Source organism: Labeo rohita, chromosome 20 (genome assembly GCF_022985175.1).
Source record: "Labeo rohita strain BAU-BD-2019 chromosome 20, IGBB_LRoh.1.0, whole genome shotgun sequence".
NCBI lineage: Eukaryota > Metazoa > Chordata > Actinopteri > Cypriniformes > Cyprinidae > Labeo > Labeo rohita.
Window position 1 is genome coordinate 1,981,753 of NC_066888.1, and position 22,997 is coordinate 2,004,749.

General features: G+C 36.2%; 1 protein-coding gene across 1 annotated transcript in view; it reads right to left on the reverse strand.

The window, feature by feature from the left end:
- Nucleotides 1-944: 944 nt before the first annotated feature.
- The window catches only part of fynb (FYN proto-oncogene, Src family tyrosine kinase b), a 65,293-nt gene continuing 43,240 nt past the window's right edge, over nucleotides 945-22,997 (reverse strand). Inside the window, 10 exon segments of the mRNA XM_051138274.1 lie at nucleotides 945-3,272; nucleotides 6,107-6,238; nucleotides 7,492-7,645; nucleotides 8,993-9,069; nucleotides 9,599-9,778; nucleotides 12,452-12,607; nucleotides 16,931-17,080; nucleotides 18,231-18,273; nucleotides 18,275-18,335; nucleotides 19,609-19,707. Coding sequence (XP_050994231.1) covers nucleotides 3,064-3,272; nucleotides 6,107-6,238; nucleotides 7,492-7,645; nucleotides 8,993-9,069; nucleotides 9,599-9,778; nucleotides 12,452-12,607; nucleotides 16,931-17,080; nucleotides 18,231-18,273; nucleotides 18,275-18,335; nucleotides 19,609-19,707 — 1,261 coding nt within the window. The 3' untranslated portion in view covers nucleotides 945-3,063.

Genomic DNA, 22,997 nt, shown 5'->3' on the forward strand with positions numbered 1-22,997 from the left:
GACATATTCTGTACATGTGTGATGAGTAATGTTTATATTTGAATAAAATCCTAAATTAAATGTATTCATCATATAAAGCAATTGTGTATCTTTAGAAGACTTGGATTAAATTGTTTGAGTTGTGGATAATTTTATGATGTCTTTGTGTACTTTTTGAAGCTTGAAACTTTGGTTGAGTGAACTTTCAATGGATGGACAAAAAATGATGAGAGAATATTTAACATAATTTTGTGTTTTTATTTATTTATTTATTTTATTGTTTTTATTGTTGGTCTATTCTTTTAAATGACAGATGATCTAATAGAGCTGTGGTTCACCTACTGCTCTGCACATTTTGTATGTCTCTCTTATCTAACACAGTTCAGTTCATGGATTTTTCTTCGGGCTGATGATCATAGGTGTCTAACATTACAGACATTGCGGTTTATTGCTCTGGCCACATCCCTGGACTATGGTGCTTTCAAGTGAGCAGGGATCCTAGACATCTTTCTTCTGGTGTTTCTCAGAATGAGTAGAAAGGTCTCTTTTCTGTCCAAAGTTATTGCAACTGTGACCTTCCTATAAACTGTGTTTTAAGGACTGTTCCACAGGTGCATGTACAATAATTGTTTATGGTTCACTGAACAAGTTTGAAAAATATTATTTAAACCCTTCGCATAAAGATCTGTAAAGTATCATTAAAAGTAATGACAAGTGACATCTATGCTAATGTTAATACTGGCTATATTGTAAAAGCCTGTGTTTTTAACTTGTTTTCTGCTGAGTTCAGTACACTACCAATGGTAAAAGTAAGCTCAACACAGAAGTACTTGCCGTGCTGCTTGAGGACATAGTGTAAATGCTGTAACCTGTTAAAATGGGTGGAAAAATAAATATGCAGACTGAAACCATCTTTTCAAAAAGGAATTTAATTGGGAATAAGAAAGAAGAGTAAAGCTTGAAAGTGTGTAAAATACTGCATTTTTTATTTCCAAATGGGAAATGTTAACAAAATGGCATGTTAAAAAAATGGGAATGGCAATTTTGAGGGGATTACTGACACTTGCAATACTGTTAAATCAACTGAACTGTAGGTGAGGGGTTTTAAAGACATTGTGATGTGCACTGTACAGACCAACAATGGAAATGGTATTTTGGAGTATTCCCTTGATCCAAATCCAAACAGTTACAAATAGATTCATTCTAGATTAAATAAAATACATTAAAACAAATAAATGTTAAAAGCGTGAGAACAGAATTCATGGAGAATTTATTCATGAGAATTTATTCATGAATAGAATAAATTCTATAAAATAGAATTAAAATAGAACAGAATTCTATAAATTATAAAATAGAATAGAATTCTTGAAAATTTATTCATGGAGAACAGAATAAACGGCACATAAAAACTGAGGTGCGTGAGGATAGGGACCAGTTGTCACGGAGAGCAAATGGAATCTGATCTGATTTGAATGAGGCTGTGTCTGAAACCAAAGACAGCTGCTTTGCTTACTCACTGCCCAGTCAGTTAATGATTTAACAAACAGCATTCTATATAAAGAAAACTTTCAAGGCACCATAATGTCATGTCTAATCATCAAGAACAAATTCAAGAGCATATTCTCAGCAGGACAACTTTGTACATTACTTAGACCTAAACAGTTCACAGTAGTACCTTAAGGGTACATATTACTTTTTAAGATACTAAAATACACCCTTTAGAGGTCGATAAGATACAAAATTGTCCTTTTGAGGGTACTGCCCTAGCGACATGCTGTTGTACCTCAAAATGTACCATTTTTGTACATTTTTTCTGACAAAGTTTAGCTAACTTTACCTCTGACTTATTTGGCAAGATTCTCTTTAAACTTTTGCTCCACCATGACAGTAGTTGACCTGAAAGAGAAAACTGACGGTAGAAATAGTTTCTGTGAGATGTTCTCTTGCGTTCACTCTGAGAATGAAATGTGCACTACAGTAGCTATAGTACATCTGCCTACATATTTGTGTAAAGTATGATATTGGATTCAAGCAAATATTGGATTCAAACATTCCTTGGTAACTTACTATGAACACTGTATGAGAACGCAGCTTTTTCAGGCTTTGGACACAGCCTAAGTATGGAGGAACAGGACCTTTTAATACTGTATAAGCAATTCTCTTCCATCATGAAAAAAAAAAATCATACTCAAAAATACCTGGTAACTGGAAAACTAAACACAATGCATTTTCTATGTGGAGATATGCTGATGTATGGCAGTCTTTAACATTTGGCTAGAAATACAAAAATGTACATTATGTGTAAAATTAGGTTAACATCTAATAATTTGGAGAGGACACAATTCTCAGAGACTAGCAAAATGTCAACTCAATTTAGTATCTTAAGTAATGTAAAACAAAACAAAAAAATAAATTAAAGAAAATGTGAGAAATCAATTTCCCTTGCAGGTTGAGATATTTTAAAACCACTAGAATAATAAAGACTCTTTATTCCTCCATGATCTCGTTAGCATAAACCACATATTCTTAAATTCAAATATCACAAGTAGACATAGAGACTTGTTTTATGCATTGACACGCACCTAACCCCTTCATAAATGTCTGCTTTATCCTTCATGAAGAATGGGTTCCTCAACGTGACCAAAATTGCTACCTTGCGAAGCAACACAAAAAGATGAGTGGGGATAACAACAACAAAAAAAAGACCCTGAATGAAAACAAACAAAAAAATAAACCATAAAGAAGCTTCTCGTATTTACATTGAATACAGGCATCATTTCATATCATTATAATGGTAATGGTCAGAAGAAAAGCCTTTCCACATCCTCCCCCTTCCAAATTTACCCACATTTACTTCCAAAAATCCTTCTGTTTGCCTCCCCAGCTCGCTCATGTGTACACCCCTCAAGTTGAAAGTCTGTGCAAATGGTTCAGTCTTCGGTCGACTAGGGCGCGGAGCTGCAGGGGAGTAACAGGAGCTGAGGTGAACTCATGAAGCTGTACATACCACCAGTCAGGAGGGAGTCGAGGGCACTTGAGATGGCCCAGGGAGGATAAGATCAGGGTGAGCCCAGGAGGCTGGGTTTAGAGGTTGTCTCCGGGCTGATACTGAGGTTCGGTTGCGGTGAAGTAATCCTCAAGGAAGGCCTGCAGGTACTCGAAAGTGGGCCGCTCTTCTGCGTCCTTCTTCCAGCACTGAACCATCAGCTCATGTAGAGAGCTTGGGCAGTCTTGGGGACACGGCATCCGGTAGCCACGCTCCACTTGTTCCAGTACTTCTCTGTTATTCATCCCTAGCAAAAATGATATGAGAGCTTTAGCATAGCAGTACTGTCAGTATGTTCATCTTACAGATTTCATGGGTGCCATCTAGGAAGACAAAGCTATAAAGGAGCTTAAAAGGGTCATATGATGTTGCTAAAAAGAACATTATTTTGTGCATTTGGTGTAATGCAATGTGTTTACGTGATTTAAGGTAAAAAAAACAAAAAAAAAACACTATTTTCCACATAATGTACATTATTCTCTGCCCTGCCTTTGGAAATGCTCATTGTTCTGAAAAGCATGGCATGCTCTGATTAGCCAGCTATCCAGTGCGTTATGACTGGCCAAATACCTCAAGCATGTGACGGAAATGTTACGCCCCTTACCATGTTGTGATGCCGTGTCCCGGTGCGACGAGACAAAAACAATAAAACCCATTATAAAATTAGGCATTTGTTGCATCCTGTGGGGACATAATTACTGATTATAATGACTTTTTTTTTATGCGTTGCGCTGCGTAAACAAAAGAATGTCTACAAATGAAAAACAACAAGCACTACTCTACAAGAATGAAATCACATCATTTGACCCCTTTAAATCAGGTTCTCAACACTGGCCCTCAAGGTACACTGTCCAAACTTGATCAAACTCACTTGCCAGTAACTATTTAGTAATCCTGAAGACCTTGATTACCTTGTTCTGGTCTGTTGAATTAGGGTTAAAGCTAAACTCTGAAGGAAAGTTGAGCTTGAGGGCCAGAGTTTGCCATAAAATTTGCTATAAAATTAACTTTAGCTAAATGAACAATGGGCCATTTTCAGTTATCGTTCTTATTTTGGAAATTGCACGGTTCTCACTCACAGTAAACAAAATTCTAAAAGTGTGTAATTTTCTGGAAAACAGGACCAAAATTAATAAAGAAAATAATTATTAGTTGTAACATTTTAGGGACCACTTTCATACTTTTAACTAGTTGCTTATTACTAGCATATTGGCTGGTTATTAGTTCTTAATACTTAGTATATGCTGTATGACCATATATTTTAGATCCCCATACCTAAACTTATGAGTTTATTGAAGCAAAAGTCATAGTTAATAGTTAGTTTATAGTAAGAAGTGATCCCCAAACTAAAGTGTGATCTGGTTATTATTATTATTATTATTATTGAATTGGTTCATCAATAAGTTATTTTTACTTTCAATACTTAAATACATTAAAAATCAAGTATTTTTGTCATTTTACTTAAAATTGAAAAGGAGTATTTAACATTTTTATTTAAGTAATATTTTACTACGGTATCTGTAGTTTTACTTGTGTACCACCACTGAGACTGAAGATATCTATCTCTCTTAAGACCATTTAACCATTTACAGGTGTGTGTGATTTACATGCTGTTTGCGACACCAAACAGAACTGATAACATTTTAAATACAATAAATTCAACTTGTTTCTGAAACATTACCTCATTTTTCATTAGTTAATTCTGCCCAAACTCACACACTGTTGTTTGAGCCAGCATTGCCATGGTGAGCTAGTTGGGATACTCAGATAAACAGAGCATGACTTTCATTTGTATGTCCTGATGTCTGAATAGTAGTGTTCCAACTGGACTACATTTGTCTCTAATTTTCAAGTTTTTGGTTAGCAAGATGTTTTCAAAACGATGTATTTTCATAGATACATTGAAATGTAGTCAGCTTTGAAACAGAAGCACTAATAAAGAGATCCATAAACTCATGTTGCAAAGTACATTTTGCAACTATGACTGGGGAGATAAAAACAGACTATCAATCTGTCAATCAAACCAGGCAATATCAAATCACCATTTTTGAAGCTTTGGGGAGCATGACAATAAGACCTGCTTCTAAATACTAGGGATCTTGAAACAGAACTGCACTTATGAAGCCAGATGATTAATCATCATCATGAGGGACATGAGCACATTTCAACAACACAGAGAGAGTAACGCCTGCAAACATCTGTGGATGATGCAATACTGCGTCGACACAATGGCATTTTACATTCCCCCTTCATTTCTCCCCTACATTCCAGCCAAGATCACTTGATTTTCTCTGGAATTTCTGCAGGTCGACAGTAATTTATCATGTATCAGTGTTTAAGCATCATCTTTTAAGATTCTGAGTGAAATTAAAAGGACACAGATTTATACTGATACTGATAAGTTCTTAATCCAGGTTTCTTGTTTAATTACCCACACACTGTAGTTTAAAAAAAACACTTGAAGGTGTGGAAAGAGCAGAGTTAGTCTGAAATAAAATGGAGAGCAAAGACCTTCACCTTTAAATGTTTAAACAAGACTTCTGGTTTACAGAAATGATGAAATATCACAAACTGCATCTACAAATAACACCTATTTAGAATGTAGGTAAGATAGTTTTGGCTTTTTTTTAGGTTTTTTATTTTAAAGGTCACAATAGTTCTGACATGACAACTCTCACAAAGATAGGCATGGTAATATCCACGGAAATGTTAATGTGTTTGATGTTGAATCACCAACACTTACTACTGCCAGTACGCAGACATGCCACTGTGATCATGTAAGAAATATTGCTGCAGCACATATAACATGCATAAAATTACCCTGTAGCAGATCAATACAGGTAGAGCTGGGGAAGGTGAAGGGTTTCTGAAGTGCGCTGCAAGTGCTACAGCAAAACACTGGTCAAGTATTTGAATGTTGAGCAGCAAGCTCATTGGCTGCTGATGCAATAAAAAACTGGCTGCACCATTATATCAAATTGAGTTACAACCTATCAACCTGCACCACCTAGAGTGGTATTCTTTGTATTCATTTTTAAAATACATCTAGCAATCGCTGAGAGCATCTGTTTCAAGATTTACCTGGATATGGAACTCTGCCTTTAGTGACCAGCTCTGTCAGCAGGATTCCAAAAGACCAAACATCAGATTTAATGGTGAATTTTCCATACAGAGCTGCTTCAGGTGCCGTCCACTTAATAGGGAATTTTGCCCCTGAGATACAGAGTGGAAAGAAACAGATGTATTAAAATGATAATGCACTAGAATATCTTGTCTTAAAGTCTGCTATTAACAATTAAAAACTTTGAAATCATGAAATGAAAATACACTCATTTTTTACACATCTTTCATATTTAATGAGCAGAACAGAAGGATGAGAGACAGGAAATAATTAGAGACCAGAGACCGGTCACTAGTCTCTGTGCTCGAGGCACAGCTGAGCTACAGTATATGTTAGAGCGCTGCCCACAACACCCTGCTCTAACATTACATTTATGTTCTTAATACATACAGTATCTTATTGTGCACAATTCATCAGATCACATTATTTTAAAACAATCTGTATATATAATCTTCCACAAAGATTTAATAATTTCCTGCTCTTCTGAAAAGACTTTACTTTTCTGCTGATGTAACCAATGCAGTGTGTTGACCAGTAACATCAAAGTTCACTTTTCATAATCCAATTAAATCTCAATCATATCTGTCCCTCAAAATGATATCTTACCAATGTGGGATTCAACTCCTTTTTTGTATAAAATTAATCAATCTGAAAATCAACTGTGAAATGATTTGCTTTCAGAGGCAGTTTGGTGGCAGAATTTCATATTCTAGACAGTTTCACTGGATTGTACCAGAACTTTTTTCCGCTTGCCTGTCTTGTTGAAAATAAATTGTGACCTTTCAGGTAACTTTTTTCTGAGAAGCTCCCTGTCCTCTACTCTGCCGCAGCCTCTTTTGGCTGCTATCTCTCTCTGCACCAGAGAAACAGGATAAGCAGTCTGCCAATGAGAAAAGCTCTTTATCTGCTACAGACCAAAAATGTGTGAGGAAACTTATTTAAAACCCCAAATAAAATGTGGAGCATCTGGACTACAACACAGTGCTATTTCCTTGTTTTCTTAAATAAAAGTATGCTTCAGGATTTGCAACCTTTTTTTTCAGCCATTAACATTCACACCACTATACTACTGGGCAGCCATCTAACACTAATCATAATCTTTTGTATTTAATTTAAGACGCTGTCAATAGAACACAACTATATTTCGCAGCAGTTTTTACCTGCTATTAAACAGATTCAATAACTGATTCTTCTTTTGTGTTCCACTTAAATGTTGACTTTTGGACCAACATAACTAAAGAGTCAGCTACTTCTTTAGCATGCCATGCTGGGGTACCAGCATCCAAAACAATACATATATGTTTGTGTCCAGATGGTCTGTGAAGGAATGGCAAGTGTTTCTTACCTTGCCGTGCAGTGTACTCATTGTCCTCAATGAGTCTGGCCAGGCCAAAGTCAGCGATCTTACACACCAGGTTATCACCAACCAGAATGTTAGCAGAGCGCAAATCTCTGTGAATGTAGTTCATCCGCTCGATGTAGGCCATGCCTCCAGCCACCTGAATACACAAACACTTACACTGAAGTCTGCTGAGCAAAGTCAAATCCTTAAGGAATAGTCCTGAGGTTACTTTAGTCTAAACTCAGAAATATTGCCTTCTGTGTGTTACAGTGCTGATACAGCATGATACAGTGCCTACCTATAATAAAAATAAGTTCATACACACAACAGGGACCTGAACAGATTCTTTTCAGATTGAATAACCTAAAGCTGGGTTATTTTCATCCTGCTGTATTTGTTACATCATTGATCTACAGTGGCCCCAAAACTATTTTAAGTAGTATACCTATTTTTGCATCGCACTAAAGTACATTGAAGAAATGTGTCATGAGAATTGTTTTGCTTGAAAAATATTTGTGTTACCTTTCTTTGAAATAAATGGTGGTTTGTGGTTTGTTATTTTATCTAATGCAATTACATACTTAAACTTTTAAGTGTGGCTTTAGTGTGTAAATATTTTCTGGGACCATAGTAGAACAGGTTTAAAGGAGAAGTTCACTTCCAGAACATAAATTTACAGACAATGTACTCACCTCATTGTCATCCAAGATGTTAGTTTCTTTCTTTCTTCAGTCGTAAAGAAATTATGTTTTTAGAGGAAAACATTTCAGGAATTATCTCCATATAATGGACTTCAATGGTGCCCCCAAGTGTAAACTTCCAAAATGCATTTTAAACACAGCTTCAAAGGGCTCTAAACAATTGGTTATGTTCTAAACAAATTGACAATTTATGCAATGCACATGTGTAGTCTGTGTAATCCGGGCCAATACAGCTAGGGTATGTTGAAAAACTCCCATCTAGTTGTCTTCTCCAACTTCTTATATCGCTGTTTTACCTTTTTTGTAAAGGGTGTTTGATCTTCTTTGCATGTTCTCTTTGTAAACACTGGGTCGGTACTTCTGCAGTGATGTAGGATGATTTTGAAGTTGGAGGACAAAATGAGATGAGAGTATTTCGACATACCCTAACTGTATTGACTCGGATTACACAGATTTCACGCAGAGCTAGACAAGACAAAAGTTTGAGGTTAAAAAAGTATATAAATTGCCAGCTTGTTTGGAAAATGACTGATTGTTTCGCTAGATAAGACTCTTCTTCCTCGGCTGGGATCCTTTAGAGTCCTTTGAAGCTGCATTTAAACTAAATTTTGGAAGCTCAAACTTGGGGCACCATTGAAATCCACTATATGGAGAAAATTCCTGAAATGCTTTCCTCAAAAATACAATTTCTTATCGACTGAAGAAAGAAAGACATGAACATCTTGGATCACAAGGGTGTGAGTAAATTATCTGTAAATTTTTGTTCTGGAAGTTAACTTCTCCTTTAAGTGAAGTTGCTGTACCTGGGCTGCCATGTCGACAAGGTTGGGCAGCTTGAGTGCCCGTCCCTCCCCATCCTTCAGGAAATCTAGAAGGCTTCCTAAAACATACAACATACACATAGCTTCATCAAAACAAAGGATATGCTGCTACAAGCAGATGTGCACACATATTCAATTCAATAAACGGTCATTTGTTTCAATTTTTGGGGACTACTATTTTCCTTATAAAAATTGTTACTTCTAAGAGAGGGTGCATTATGGTCTTGACTAAATTATTTTCTGATGCCGAATAACATGGAGTTCAGGAATTTTTCCATCCACTGTCGATTAGCGTTCTAGCAATATTAGGTTAAATGTCTGCTTCCTCCATTACAGCTCTTCAAATTAAATTTAGCCCACTATAATTTCTTTTTCTTTCTGTCCAATAAAGCAGAGTGTTTTGAGTCCTCAGGTGACAATTTCTAAGGTTAGAACATCAACCTTCAATCTTGATTTATCTTTAATTGGATTTTTTTTTTTTTCAGTCAGGCCTACAAAACCCATCAGTGTTGCTAAAATAGATACATTCTATGTCTGTCCTCTAGTTAACCCATTCTCTTCACTTTTACTAGGAGAAGAACTGCTTACCTTTTCCCATATACTCAGTGACGATGTAGATGGGCTCCTCAGAAACGACAGCATAGAGCTGCACTAGTTTATCATGTCGTAATTTCTTCATGATCTGAGCTTCCTCCAGGAAGGACTCTGGAGACATGGTCCCCGGCTTGAGGGTCTTCACAGCAACTTTAGTGTTGCCATTCCACGTGCCTGACAAAATCCACAAAGCAGACAGTCAGTACAACAGCACAAAGCTCCTGGATGAACATCATGCCACAAAATGACTTTCATGCACCCAAAAAAGTTCAGCATCCCTCATTCATGCAAAATTAACTTGCAATTAAAGCAGCCATTATCACACAAGTACACTCATGGGGAATTCACAATGAATGAATTGTGCCCATTTATAACATTGTTTATTTGTATTCAATTACTGTATTATTTTAGCACTCTTCAATTAAGAATTATGCGGATCAACACAAAGTTGTGTTAAATGATGCATTGTCAAATCGATTAATCGTGATTAACTGCATCCAAAATAAAAGTTTGTGTTTACATAATACATGTGTGCATACTGTGTATATTTTTATGTATATAATACACACATTCATGTACATTACATATTTATATTTATGTATAACATAAATAATATATAAATATGAATTTAAGTATACATGCAAATATTTCTTAAATATATACATGTTTGTGTCTGTATATACATAGAGATATACTCAGTACACACATATATTATGTAAACAAACATTTTGGATGCAATTAATCACAATTAATCGATTTCACAACACTAGCTGAACGCAATTTATTGAAAGTGTGTATGGCTTCTTATGCAATGCAAAGTATATAATTTTTTGTATGCAGTGAACTACATTGTACTTGTGATTTGTGGCTGTTTTTCTTAAGGATGTAGTAGGGAATTTCAAAAGACAGAAAAAAAAAAACTTGTCAAATCCACAGCACTGGATCTGCTTGCCTTTAAATGACACTGCGATGGTGCATATTATGATCATTTTAAGTTTGTAATTTCTTAAGTAATGAAGTAATGGGTATCTTAAAATATCTTCCCACTTTCCCAGATTAATAGAGAAAACTCTGCCACTGGCTCATTCAATTACACGAGTTGTGGGTTGGACAATCTGACCAATGGCAGACAGAGACAGGCTTTTATAATAATTAAAGTGGTTTACATTCTCCTATCCATTGAATATCTTTTTTGAAATACTTCAGATAACAGAAAACAATGTTACAAATGTCTCATGTTTACTTTTAGGTGTTGTCAAGGTGGTACTCAAATGGTCTGTTTTTTACAACCACTGATCTACACAAAACACACTGATCTGTATGCATCTGTTCATTAAAAACTAAATACCAACAGTGTCCTAAAGGCATCATAGGCAGATTCAGGTGATATTTTAGGATGCATATCTACAGGGAAGTAAGTGAAAAAGTGAGAGATGAACACAAGCATACTTATCTTGAACAAGACCGCTTGTGATTAATAGAGGTGAGGAACAGTAGAAAAACTCTCTTGGGGTATTAGTCATAAAGAAACACCCATGATTCAACTTGATACTTACTGTTCTTTATCTTACCTCCATTCAATATGATAACAACATGCAGAATCACTGAAGCTCTTGCAATAATTATCAAAACAAATCAGTATGTGTAAAATGTGTGTGCACAAATTTACTGTAGTTTGTCCCTCAAGTAAAGTTTTTTTTTTTTTTGTGAAAAATCTAATTTAACAGTTTGTTTGTTTGTTTGTTTATTTATTTCCAAATTTACAATATCACTGACAAGCTCACGTTCATCTAATCCTTCTGTGTGGTATGAGTAAAAAGAAATGGTTTGCTGTCCATAATGAAGGGGTATGACCACAAGACTCAATGCAATACCTCTCTTGGCTAATTTCTAAAAGTTCAAGAAATAGTTCACCCAAAAATGAAAATATGGAATTGTTTGCTCACCCTACAAACAACAGAAATTTTCAAGAATCTCCACAATGCTCTTTTACAACAGCTAATAGTAACCATGACTGTCAAAATTCAGAAAGGATTCTATTTTTTTCTTCTTCTCAGATTTACAACCTTATGTTTTTTTCATTCATGTTGGTTTTCAAGACTATTTTGCAAGTTACTGAGCAGTAAAAACTAGTAGGCCATACAACTAATATAAGCGAAAAGTTGTCAAGCTTATTAAAGACAAATAAGAACATCAGAACAAAATAACAAATGACAAGCAATAGATCATATAAATGCATCAGAACAAAGGTACAAATGAAATAAACAGTCCTTAAGATGTTTGGAGGCAAGTCTGTACGACATTAGGCCATTCAGGTAAGAAATGTACAGAAATTAAATAAAATAATCATATGTAAAATACAACACTGTATGAAATACACACTGATTTTTATTAAAGCTACAAAAAGTATTCATTCGAGAGCAGTGAGTGATTTTTCTCTTTTTTGTTGCTTGATTTACATTAATTAGACAGCAGCAGGTTTATAAGGCTGCTATTACTTTAAGACCCAATTCACAGAGCTAAAATACTGACATCTGATTTTCTCAATGCAGAGAGTTTGAAAGCAATGGTTACTATTAATAGGCTGTATGTAAAAAAGCTATGATTCTTCAAGATAACATAAAAATAAAAATAAATCAAAAGCATTTGCTCGTTTAATAAAGATATTAGAAATAAATGTGAAAATGAAATGGGTGAGGGATGTCAGAGGATTGTCGTAAGAATGAGGTGAGCAACCAATATTTTATAACTAATAGGATTAGATAAATATGCTTCTCCGGAATCTTCATTTAAAACCTAAGTTTGTGTGGAGGTCAGAGAATGTGGGAAAGGAGGCAACTGTCTTACCACACCAAACATCAGCGAAACACCCGGCCCCCAGCTTCCTGTCCAGTGTCAGAGACTCACGGGCGATTTCCCAGGAATCATGGCTAAGTCCCACCGTTTCAGGGATGTAGACCATGCACACACCCGTTAAATTAAAGCACAAACCATCTGCACTCTCTATAAAGGGGGAGGAATAGAGGGGTTAACTAGCGGGACGACGGTGGTACATGCAGTGAGAGAGAATGAGGGTGGTCACATTGTCCTGAGAGGGCCGGTCACTTCATGATGTCTGAATATTCCAGAAATCAATGTACACATTGGCCCAGTTTACTTGCATTGTAAGGATGTGCTTTTTAAAAGTCAGAAGGATGACTTGCCAATCGTCATGCCACAAATGCTTTTGTTAACTGTTAGCTTAATACATATTGAACCTGAAAGATTACTTTAAAGAAATTAGCTTAAATATCCAGACATTTGTAAAGTAACTCCACCCCTCACATGGACCTCACTCCATCTCCCTCTCTGGGGTGCGTTTCCCAAAAGCAGCTATGAGCATAGTTGGCTAACAATGCTTCTGGGAAACACACTCCTGGTTGGCTGTTGCCAAGCACTGTGGGAGGGTCCATACCCATCCAAACCTCTCCAAACTGGCCGTTGCCTAAGCGCTTTATGAGTTGCAGTGACTCCCGTGGAATCTCCCACACGTCTTTGGTTTTGACAGACAGGTCAGTGAGCCTTGGCATCCCTTTGTGGCAAGGGACGACCAAACGACAGCAAAGCCCTGCTGCCCGCTCTGAGCGTGTGCATACAGACACATACAGATATACACAATGTCAGAAAGAGAGAGAGAAAGAGAGAGAAAAGAAAAGCATCAGAAGCACTGAGGGAAGCAGTACAGAGTTTCAGCATGACACCTGCAAATGCATATATATCGCTTGTGAGCCATGTTGCCTTTGTTTATTTCAGTGGAATCCAAATTTGTTTGTGAAACACTGTATGTCACTGCATGGAATCTCATCTTGAACAAAACTTGAAAAATTTGAAAACAGTGGTGGTTAGCAATCAAACATTCAGCCTGGACCTTTGAGATTTTTGCACATTATTGATTGGCCATAATGTAGGACATGCCTGTTAGGCATCTTTTGACATTTAACAAAGGTTTAATGTGTGACATTTTCCTACAACACTAAAGCAATGTTTACTCCGGACTGTAAAGCTGAGATAACAAAACACTTGGCACCAATAGATGCATCATTTCAGGAATCAGTCATTGAGTACCATCTGCTCTGAGCTTCAGGAACCCAAGCATGTATCCGGCCTCAACACCACGAGCCATCAAGCTCTCTCACAAGAAAATAAAACAGTGATGATGATATGGATTCAGTGGATCTTTAAACTGAGGTGTTTTTACTCTAGAGTTTATGGTGTGGACTCAAGTCTGTATGACGTCAAAGCTTTTTTCAAGATTTAAAGCAAAGGTGCCCAATCCTTTTCTTGGAGATCGACCTACCTACATAGTTTAGTTCCAACGGTGATCAAACACACCTGTCTACAATTATCAAGTGTACCTAAAGATCATTATTAGTTGCTTCAGTTGTGTTGGATCAGAGTTGGAGCTGAACTTTGCAGGAAAGTAGATCTCCAGGAATGGGATTAAGCATCCCTGGTTTAAAGTTTGGCTACATGACAAAGAGCCACACACAAGTCCATTTTAAAATGATTTCTGGGATATGTTTCATGTGGAATGCAGTATGGGTCATTAGTAATGCAAAGTTTGATTCATTTCCGTGAACCAGTTCTTTTCGGACAGTTCGGCTCATTGAACTGGTACAAAAAGTGTTCATCGGTTCCTGACGCCGTCAAACCATAATGTCACTATGCTTCTCTTTTCTAACAACTCATGTCATGTTGTACCAATAAAACATTTAAATAAAGTAATTTGTGTCAAACATTCAAATAAAAAATTAGTGTTTGAATGTATATTGCTGATTATTGCCTTTCATTTACTTAAAGGAGAAGTCCACGTCCAAAACAAAAATTGACAGATAATGTACTCACCCCTTGTCATGCAAGATGTTCATGTCTTTCTTTCTTTAGCCATAAAGAAATTACGTTTTTTGAGGGCAACATTTCAGGATTTGAATGGACTGATATGGTGCAGCGATTTTAAACTTCCAAAATGCAGTTTAAATGTGGCTTTACCTTTTTTGTTGAGGGTGTTTGATCCTCTTTGCATGTTCACTTTGCAAAAACTGGGTTGGTACTTCTGCAATGATGTAGGATGATTTTGAAATGATTTTTAAAGTTGCGGGACAAAACACGTTTGGAGTTTTTCAACATACCCTAACTGTCTTGAGGCAGAATACACAGAGTTCAGGGAGTGTAAGACATTGTTTGAGATTAAAAAGTATTTAAATTGTATTTTTTAAATGAAAATAACCGATTGTTTTGCTGGATAAGACTCTTAAGATTCTTCCTCGGCTGGGATCGTTTACAACCGCATTTGGGATCATTTGAAGCCGCATTTAAACTGCATTTTGGAAGTTCAAAATCAGGGCACCATAGCAGTCCATTTTATGGAGAAAAATGCTGAAATGTTTGCCTCAAAAAATATAGTTTCTTTACAACTGAAGAAAAAAAGTAAAAAGTCATGAACATCTTGGATGACAAGAGGGTGAGTACATTATCTGTAAATTTTTGTTCTGGAAGTGGACTTCTCCTTTAAATAAGTGGTGTTTGTGGTCACAGTTTCATTCGAGGATCCTTTCTGTCAGATATCACCAATATTGACTAGCCTACAACTTGGATAAGATTCCTAAACGTTTCGCACTTGCAGTACATATTACAGACATTGATGCATAAATGTGGATATGTCCTACATGTCTAAAGTAAAGAAGGAATAAACCTTATAAACTCTTATAAACTCATTGATTTTGCTTAAACAACTTAAAAATAATCTACAGGCACAATAAACTGCAGTGATTTTTTAATAAAATGGTTTTAAGAAAATGTTCATTTGCAGTAATCATCATAAGCATATTTCCAGTACGTGCCTCAGGATTGCCCAGTATAGTCAACTCACTCATCAGAATCCTAGCTCGGTAATCCTTAGCAAACTTCGACAGTTGCTTGAACCGGCTCATTCGGTTCTTTTTGAATCAGACGTGCTACTTCGTCTGTGCATCCTGCATTATCAACCTGGAACTAAAGTTCGATTTTGTGAACCGGCTCCACCAGTTACTTCCTGAGAACTGTCTCAAAAGAACGATTTGTTAAAGAGCCGATCACTATGGGTCGAAATTGGCGATAAAGTAACCATATAATTAGCCTATTTTAGTATAATGCATTTCTTAAAGGGATAAATCACAAAAAAAGCATTATTTACCTGCCATGTAGAAACAAACCTCACTTGCTCTTGCTTGTCAAGCAAGCACATTTTCACTTGTTTTCCATATTTCATGTACTCCATGCATGTGTGATGATCAATGTTTATATTTGAATAACAGCCTAAATTAAATCTATTCATGACATGTCGCATTTATATTACATGAGAGAAGTGAGCCAATTCCCAATTCACTGTAGATGATCTCCTCCTGCCTCTGAGCTGTTTGTACACTGCATGGCACATATCTGTATATGTAATATTTTGTCTTGCATATGACTTTTTAAAAAATAAAATGGTAATATTAATCATTTTAAATTCTGAGCGTACATTTTCGGGGATCAATACAGAATCATTCCTGATGCATTTCTTGAGTTTCATGCAACCCAAACTGTTACCTAGCTACAGCTGTAAGCAGCTGATGCTACTTTTCATATTTACGATACAAATGGGCCAAATAACACAACGAAAAAAGAGACCAGGGGGACAGGGCTAGGCGGTGGAATCACTTTAAGGTTTGGACAAAGTTATCGAAGCAAATCTGAAACAGACTGCAGAGTTTTCTTTCGAATGCACTTAAAGACTAACACAGAGCTCTGCTGCTGAAAGCGAAGGCAACAATGAGAAAGCGTTAAGCTAAAGCAAACACATCCACTTTAGAGTAGCATTAACACAGCAACTGACGCTGATACACAGTTAAGGTCATCGTGATGATGTATTATTATGACTATCTGTGTGTATGTTTGTTCTCTGGGCTCAGTATGGGAGGTCATGGAAGAACCAAAATGCACATGCTATCTAAAATCCATAAGACTCATTTTAGATGCATTAACAGTCAATATGTTAACTGGAGCATAGACAAAGTACATCCTATTTAGAGAGCTACTCAGATGAGGTTTTCTGACTGACTGGAGCAGTGTCATCTCCTGTAGAGAACAGCGAAAGCACTGTGGCACTATGGGATATAAACCTGCCTCTGTAACTCTAGCAGACAGCTAAGCTAAAACTATAATTACTTCCAATAATTTTGCATGTCAGACCTCTAGCTATGAAATAAGATATACTGAGCTCTGTGTATTGGGTATGTGGAATGATAAGCGTATCTGTGTTTGTCTTACCCGTGTAATGCTGGACCAGCTGTTGAAGCGTCTCAAACTGAGCTCTAGTGGTGATGTAATATCCTCCGCTGTCCAGTTTACGTATTTTATAATGTTTCACGTGGTCCCCCTTCACATCGTCCCAGTCCCGGATTGACAAAGAGAAGGCACCTGCCACACAGACACAAAACAGAAGTGCTGTTGTAGTTATGTGCAAAGCAGTAGATGGTGTTTTGTAGTAAATGTTGTTGTGTAGCACAATTAGTTTGAGAACAGATAACCGATAGTTTTTCATTGGTTCCACTAGGTTCCAGAAGTATTTTTCCAATTTCCGATTTTTTTTTCCCAGTCTTTGTTAAAGCTTTATAAGCTATGAGCCAACCAACCAGCTCCAGTTCGCAACATTATAAGCTTTTCTTCTTCAAATTTGACCCAAAAAGTATTTGAAAATCCAACAAAAAAGACCCCTAACAGCTTAATGAGGAAAAGACGTACTATCCCAATAAGCGCTGCATATGATATAACTGAATTAAAAATGGTGGACTACTACAGGGCTGCCCCCTAATGGGCGACTAACCATTAGTCTACGAGAAGTGGCTTGGTCGATCAAATTTTATTAGTCGCTTAGTCGCAGAAAAAAAATAATTTCACAGGAAGTGGCGAAGTCACGCAGTCTGTGACAGACAGATCATTAACAACTGGTCTATGTGGTAATACAGTACATCGGCCAGGACATCCAAATGCTCACCTATCATTCATCGACCTCAAATATGGCTTTTCATCTGAATTATGTAAGTAGTAGCAACTTTATATGGCAGCTCAATCTTATGTTAGCCTAGAAAACCGTGCTATTCAAGTGTCTGTGCGGTGTGTGGAAGCTGAACAATAACACGCATACTGATGGAGGTGCCGTGCGGTCACTTGATCTTAAAATACTCTGTTATTTTGGTCATACAGATAAACGTAACACATCTTTCAAATCTGTACTCTACGTTTATTTGTGTGCACTCACAATAACAACACAACGTTGCACTTTTGTAAAATAATGAAAGCACAATAAAACACAATTAAAGACATCACAAAGAAAGTTTAAACTGTTTATGGCCATACAGTGAAAGTCCAAAACAACACTGGACCATATTGGTTTTCACTGTATGGACAAAAAAAAAAATTCTAAATTATGACAGATCATGATTTTGCGGGTCCTTTACCCAATCATAACTGAAATCAGAATTATAAACAGTCTTCCTTATCACAGTAGATCGTATGGTGTTTAGCCCAGTTGATGCTGTTGGGTAATACAGTAAATGCTGTTTATTACCTTTAGTGGTTTCACTCTCACGGATCAGGTAAGTGCCACGGGGGGTTTCCTGTGGAAAGAAGCTGCCTTTCTGCATCTTTACGGCCCAACTTTCCAAAATACCAGCTGAGAGAAAGAGCAAAGAAGAGTGTCTTTAACAGAATTCCAAGTCTGTATATTCTTAATACTTTTAATTAAGCCACGCCTGTTTGTATCTGCTGAATGCATTCTTTCTAAACACGTGCCATATTAATGCTATAATATTAAAATGAAGGGAATTTTTATTTAGGAACATATGTAATCCCAGAAAAAAAGGATGGCTGGGAAAAGTTCTCACAGCTGCACATGTAAACATTCAGTCTGAGGGGCCTTACAAATAACATCTGAAAAATCAGAAAACATCTGCAAACTTGCATCACTCAAACATCTCCTTCTGGTTAAAGTTACACATTTTAGACATCAATCTGGCTTTTGAAAATTTAATGGGAAATATCTGACATCATTAATACATAGTTTAACTTGGGAGATCACAGTAGAACATCATAAATTAAAGTTTGTTCAGAGCAGAAAGGCCCTGTTTTACGTTTTGTCTAAAAGACTGAAACAAATTTAAAGCTGTGGGAGTGTGTTTTTCATGTTAAAATGTTTGCTTGGCAATTCATTTGTAGGTTGCAGAAGAATAGTTTTCAGTCTGGTCTTACATGTCAACATTTAGCGCATCCAATGGTGGTCTCTATCATTGGGAGAACCTACATGTTCGTTAAAACAACAAAATAGGGTAGTGACTGGAAAACTTGCTTTAAAAAAATATTTTTGCAATTTAATTTGGTTTCTATTTGGGCACAAAAACAACAGAATCAAGATGCAGCCAAAATTTAAATCCAAATCAGTCTAATAAGAATCAGCACACCTTGGAGTTCTGCATGTGGGTGAAAGCATTCATTTTCATTGGTCACATGAATTTGCTGCATTGACCAACAGAAAGCTGCTTGATTTGAAAGTGATTTTTGTGGGAGCATTGCTTCAAACATCTCTATACCACTGACAATGGATCTCTTTCCCATACATTTTTGCTGCAATTTCCAATTTGTGCACCATCAGGCTTCAGATAAAGTTGAGCTTGATACAATGGTAATACAGGGGTCAGTTTTTGGGAAATGTCTTTTTGTAATTTGTCCCAAGTAGCAACACAAATGTTGCCTAGCAATAACAGTCCAGAACCACCCTGTACTGCAGCTGTATCTGGATTCATTTAGAGTGGGCTGAGGTTTGTCATGCATCCTGCTGAGAGATCTATGGGTTAATGTAGGAGTAATCAGAATTGCATCACTTTACCCCCACCCTCAACACAGGCAGTTAGTTTAGATTAACACACACACACAACTCATCAAATACTTACTCCTCAGCCTGGATTGAGTCCACTGGGGCGACATAATTGCTGGGAATGTAGCCGGTTCCTCCTGTAGTGAGAGATCGGGCGTCCCACCAATCACCCTCACTGACACAAACAGACAAAGAAAGACAAAAAAAAACCAAGTTTTCTTCTTGTCATGGCAGAACTTAATTATTTTTTTTTTTAGCAGACTTAGTAGTAGACTTGTCCATGCATCTGTCCATCCGTATGTTCATCCATCTGTTCATCCAATACCTCAGTTCATTCATCTTTCTTTTCATTCATCCATCCAGCAACCATTCATGTTTGTTCATCGAATGTTTTGAAAAGCTTTATACCATTTTTTGAAGCAACTGCATGCCACATTTTTAAAGTTTCTTCTTTAAATGTAAAATGTAAACACATCTTAAGAAAACAGAATAATGTAAGTGGATTTTTTATTATTTTTTTTTTTTTGTAATTGTGCCGTTGAACGATTACATAATTGTGGCATCTGGAATTGTAATCACAATTAGAAAATCAATTAATTGTGCAGCAATCACTGCTGTGGCTTTTTTCAGGTAGAATAGACAGAGATTGTGGAATACTATTCCTCTCTTCCTTGAATATTTTCATTGCATATTGTCATCGTCTCGCATCTGTCTCCTACAAATTGTTCTATGCAAAATCACAAGTAAACAACCATGTCCACAACATACTTTCACAGAGTGGAAAAACAATCTGCCTACAGCTGATCTGTACTTCTGTGAATGTCCCATTTATTCGATAATGCTCCGCTCTCTCTTTAACATGCCCTTCATGTAATACCCCTCTCCACTAACCAATCTCTTCCTCTCTCAAATAGCCTGTCCTCTTCACACAAAATATCATTTCCTAGAAAAGCCACTCTCATCTCTCCCAATCATTGTGTCCACTTCCCCGGACACACACACACACACTCATGCACTGTTATTATAATAATAGCATAACTTGAGAAGACATGCTGTACCAGGTGGTGCAGGTTATATTACCACCAGGAGAGGGCGATCTATTGTTAAAGACTCTGGCAATGTACAAAATGGAATACAGGCTTACTAACTTGCTTACTGTGCTTACTAGCACAAACTGTATAGATTCATAAGTTAAGGGGAAATGAATAAAGACTGTTTCATGTGTAGATTTAATCAAGTATGAATCAGTATGAATTGCCTATAAACAAGTTACACAACTTGTGAAAAAGAAGCACTTTAAATGTATTGAATGTCCACTTGAATACTTCAAAACTTACACTTACATGACTGATCTTTTCTCTTAAAGTCCAAGTAAACCAATATTAAATATCTGTTCTGAGTTTGTCACACAACAGAAATGTGTTATTGACCACCCAGCCTGTCCGCTGTTGGCGCTGAAACAACGGCCACTCAAGGGAAAGCCACGCACTCCTCAACTGTTAAATACAAATAAATTTATTATCGCAACCAGGTTATACGCATTTACGTGACTAAGGCAAACTATAGGCTGTAGTAACTAACAGTAATGGCAATAATTCAAGATTGAGCAGGCCACCACTGATGCTACTGCACTTTAGTTATGTTAGGGGAGGGGCCATATTCGGTTGACAATAATAATAATAATAATAATAATAATAATAATAATAATAATAAAATTACAAATCCTGGACACAAAAATGGTGAAAAACTGTTTAATGTTCTAACGTCACAATTCAGTACTACGCAGTTCACGTGAAAAGTGCACTTTGTAATAATGTCAAATTACACATTTTACTTCAGAATACATTTGAAATTATTGTTTTAATAGTTTTTTGTTATGCTTTAAAGGGTTGCATTTACTTTGATGTGTTGACTAACATACTAAAGCACACGTAACATACTTCCTGATATTTTAACTGTAGTGCTATTAGATCTTACACTTTAAGTTAATTTTTAAAGTATACTAAACTGCAACCTCATCATTACAAATGTGTAACTGCAAAAATATTTATATACATGAGATACAAGTTTCATCAGAAATGACGCTAAAGTATATTTTAGTCTACCATAAATGCTTGTCTGGGCACTCAGCAGGTCAGTTTACCCATTTCAAAGACAATAGGAGTAATTAAAAATGACATATAAAGATGTACTTAAATCCTATTTTAATGGGCCAGAAAGCACTCTTAAGTTCAACTAATGTCTTTAAATATTTAAACCATAATATATTTTCTATGCAATCTAATAAAACATAATAGGCAAATTACAAAATTGTACACCAATTAATCGAACAATATTTGGGCCATTCGATGAAATCAGTGCCTTTTGCGTCCCCAAGAAATAGTTAAACATAGATTTAATATAACAACAAATAATTGTTTGATTTAAAAACATAATACTATGTATGCTTTCATCAATATTACATAAAAATGTCAGTTAAATATTATTTTAAATCACTCAAATAGCATTTAAGCTGGTGAGGGTAAGGTTTTTGGCCTGTCCCTCCCCATGATTTTTCTTTTTCAGCAGGACTTTTAATTTGCAAAACAAATGCAAAATGAATGCATATTGTTCTAAATATAGTCTCATTGTTAAGCAATGTTTTTGGTAAAGTATGCATTTTTTCAATAAAATATAAATAATTTTATTGATGACCTCCGATTTCTTATCAGCCCTGTTACTGCATCAAAAAACCCTGTAAAATAATACATAAGAGTGACCATTTCTAGGAGGTGACATCATCTCTCAAACAGGATTCCAACACTTAAAACACAAGCATGTTTCTCTCACTTCTCTATAATGTTCTATTTTTGATGATTTATGAGGCCATCATGCAATTTCAATCCTGTCACCATTTTTAAAATGTAAATTTAAACAATTCAAATGTAAAGTCGGCAACACCAAGGCTCATTTTGTACTTGTTTTTTAGTCGAGCACCCTCTTGAGATTGATGTGCATGCTTTTGTTTGCTTTTTTACATTTAACATAATCAATATCTACAAGTAAAATCCCTTCAAAGTGTACAATATGTGCTTTTGTGAATTTGACTATTAGCTAGCACCTGGTACCGTCAACCTGTTACTTTTTAGAGTGACATGTTTTGACATGTTGGTAACAGGGATCACATTGATTAGGTCTGACCCTGTTTTTAAAGATTGTCTGTGTAAAATTCAAACATTTTAAAGGTCACCCTGGCTGTATTATTGAGCTAATGCCTATATCATTCTGTGGCATATGATTTCTAATTAAACTACAGTATCTAGGAACGCTTGTGTCAACAACAGGGTTGACAAAATACCGAAACGAGATAGAAAAATAGTCATAAATTAATAAATTACATAGCCTGAGATGGCACAATACAATTTCTTGTAATTTTAAGGTGCCTTAATGTCATTGATATTTTAAAAAATATTGATTGAACCTATT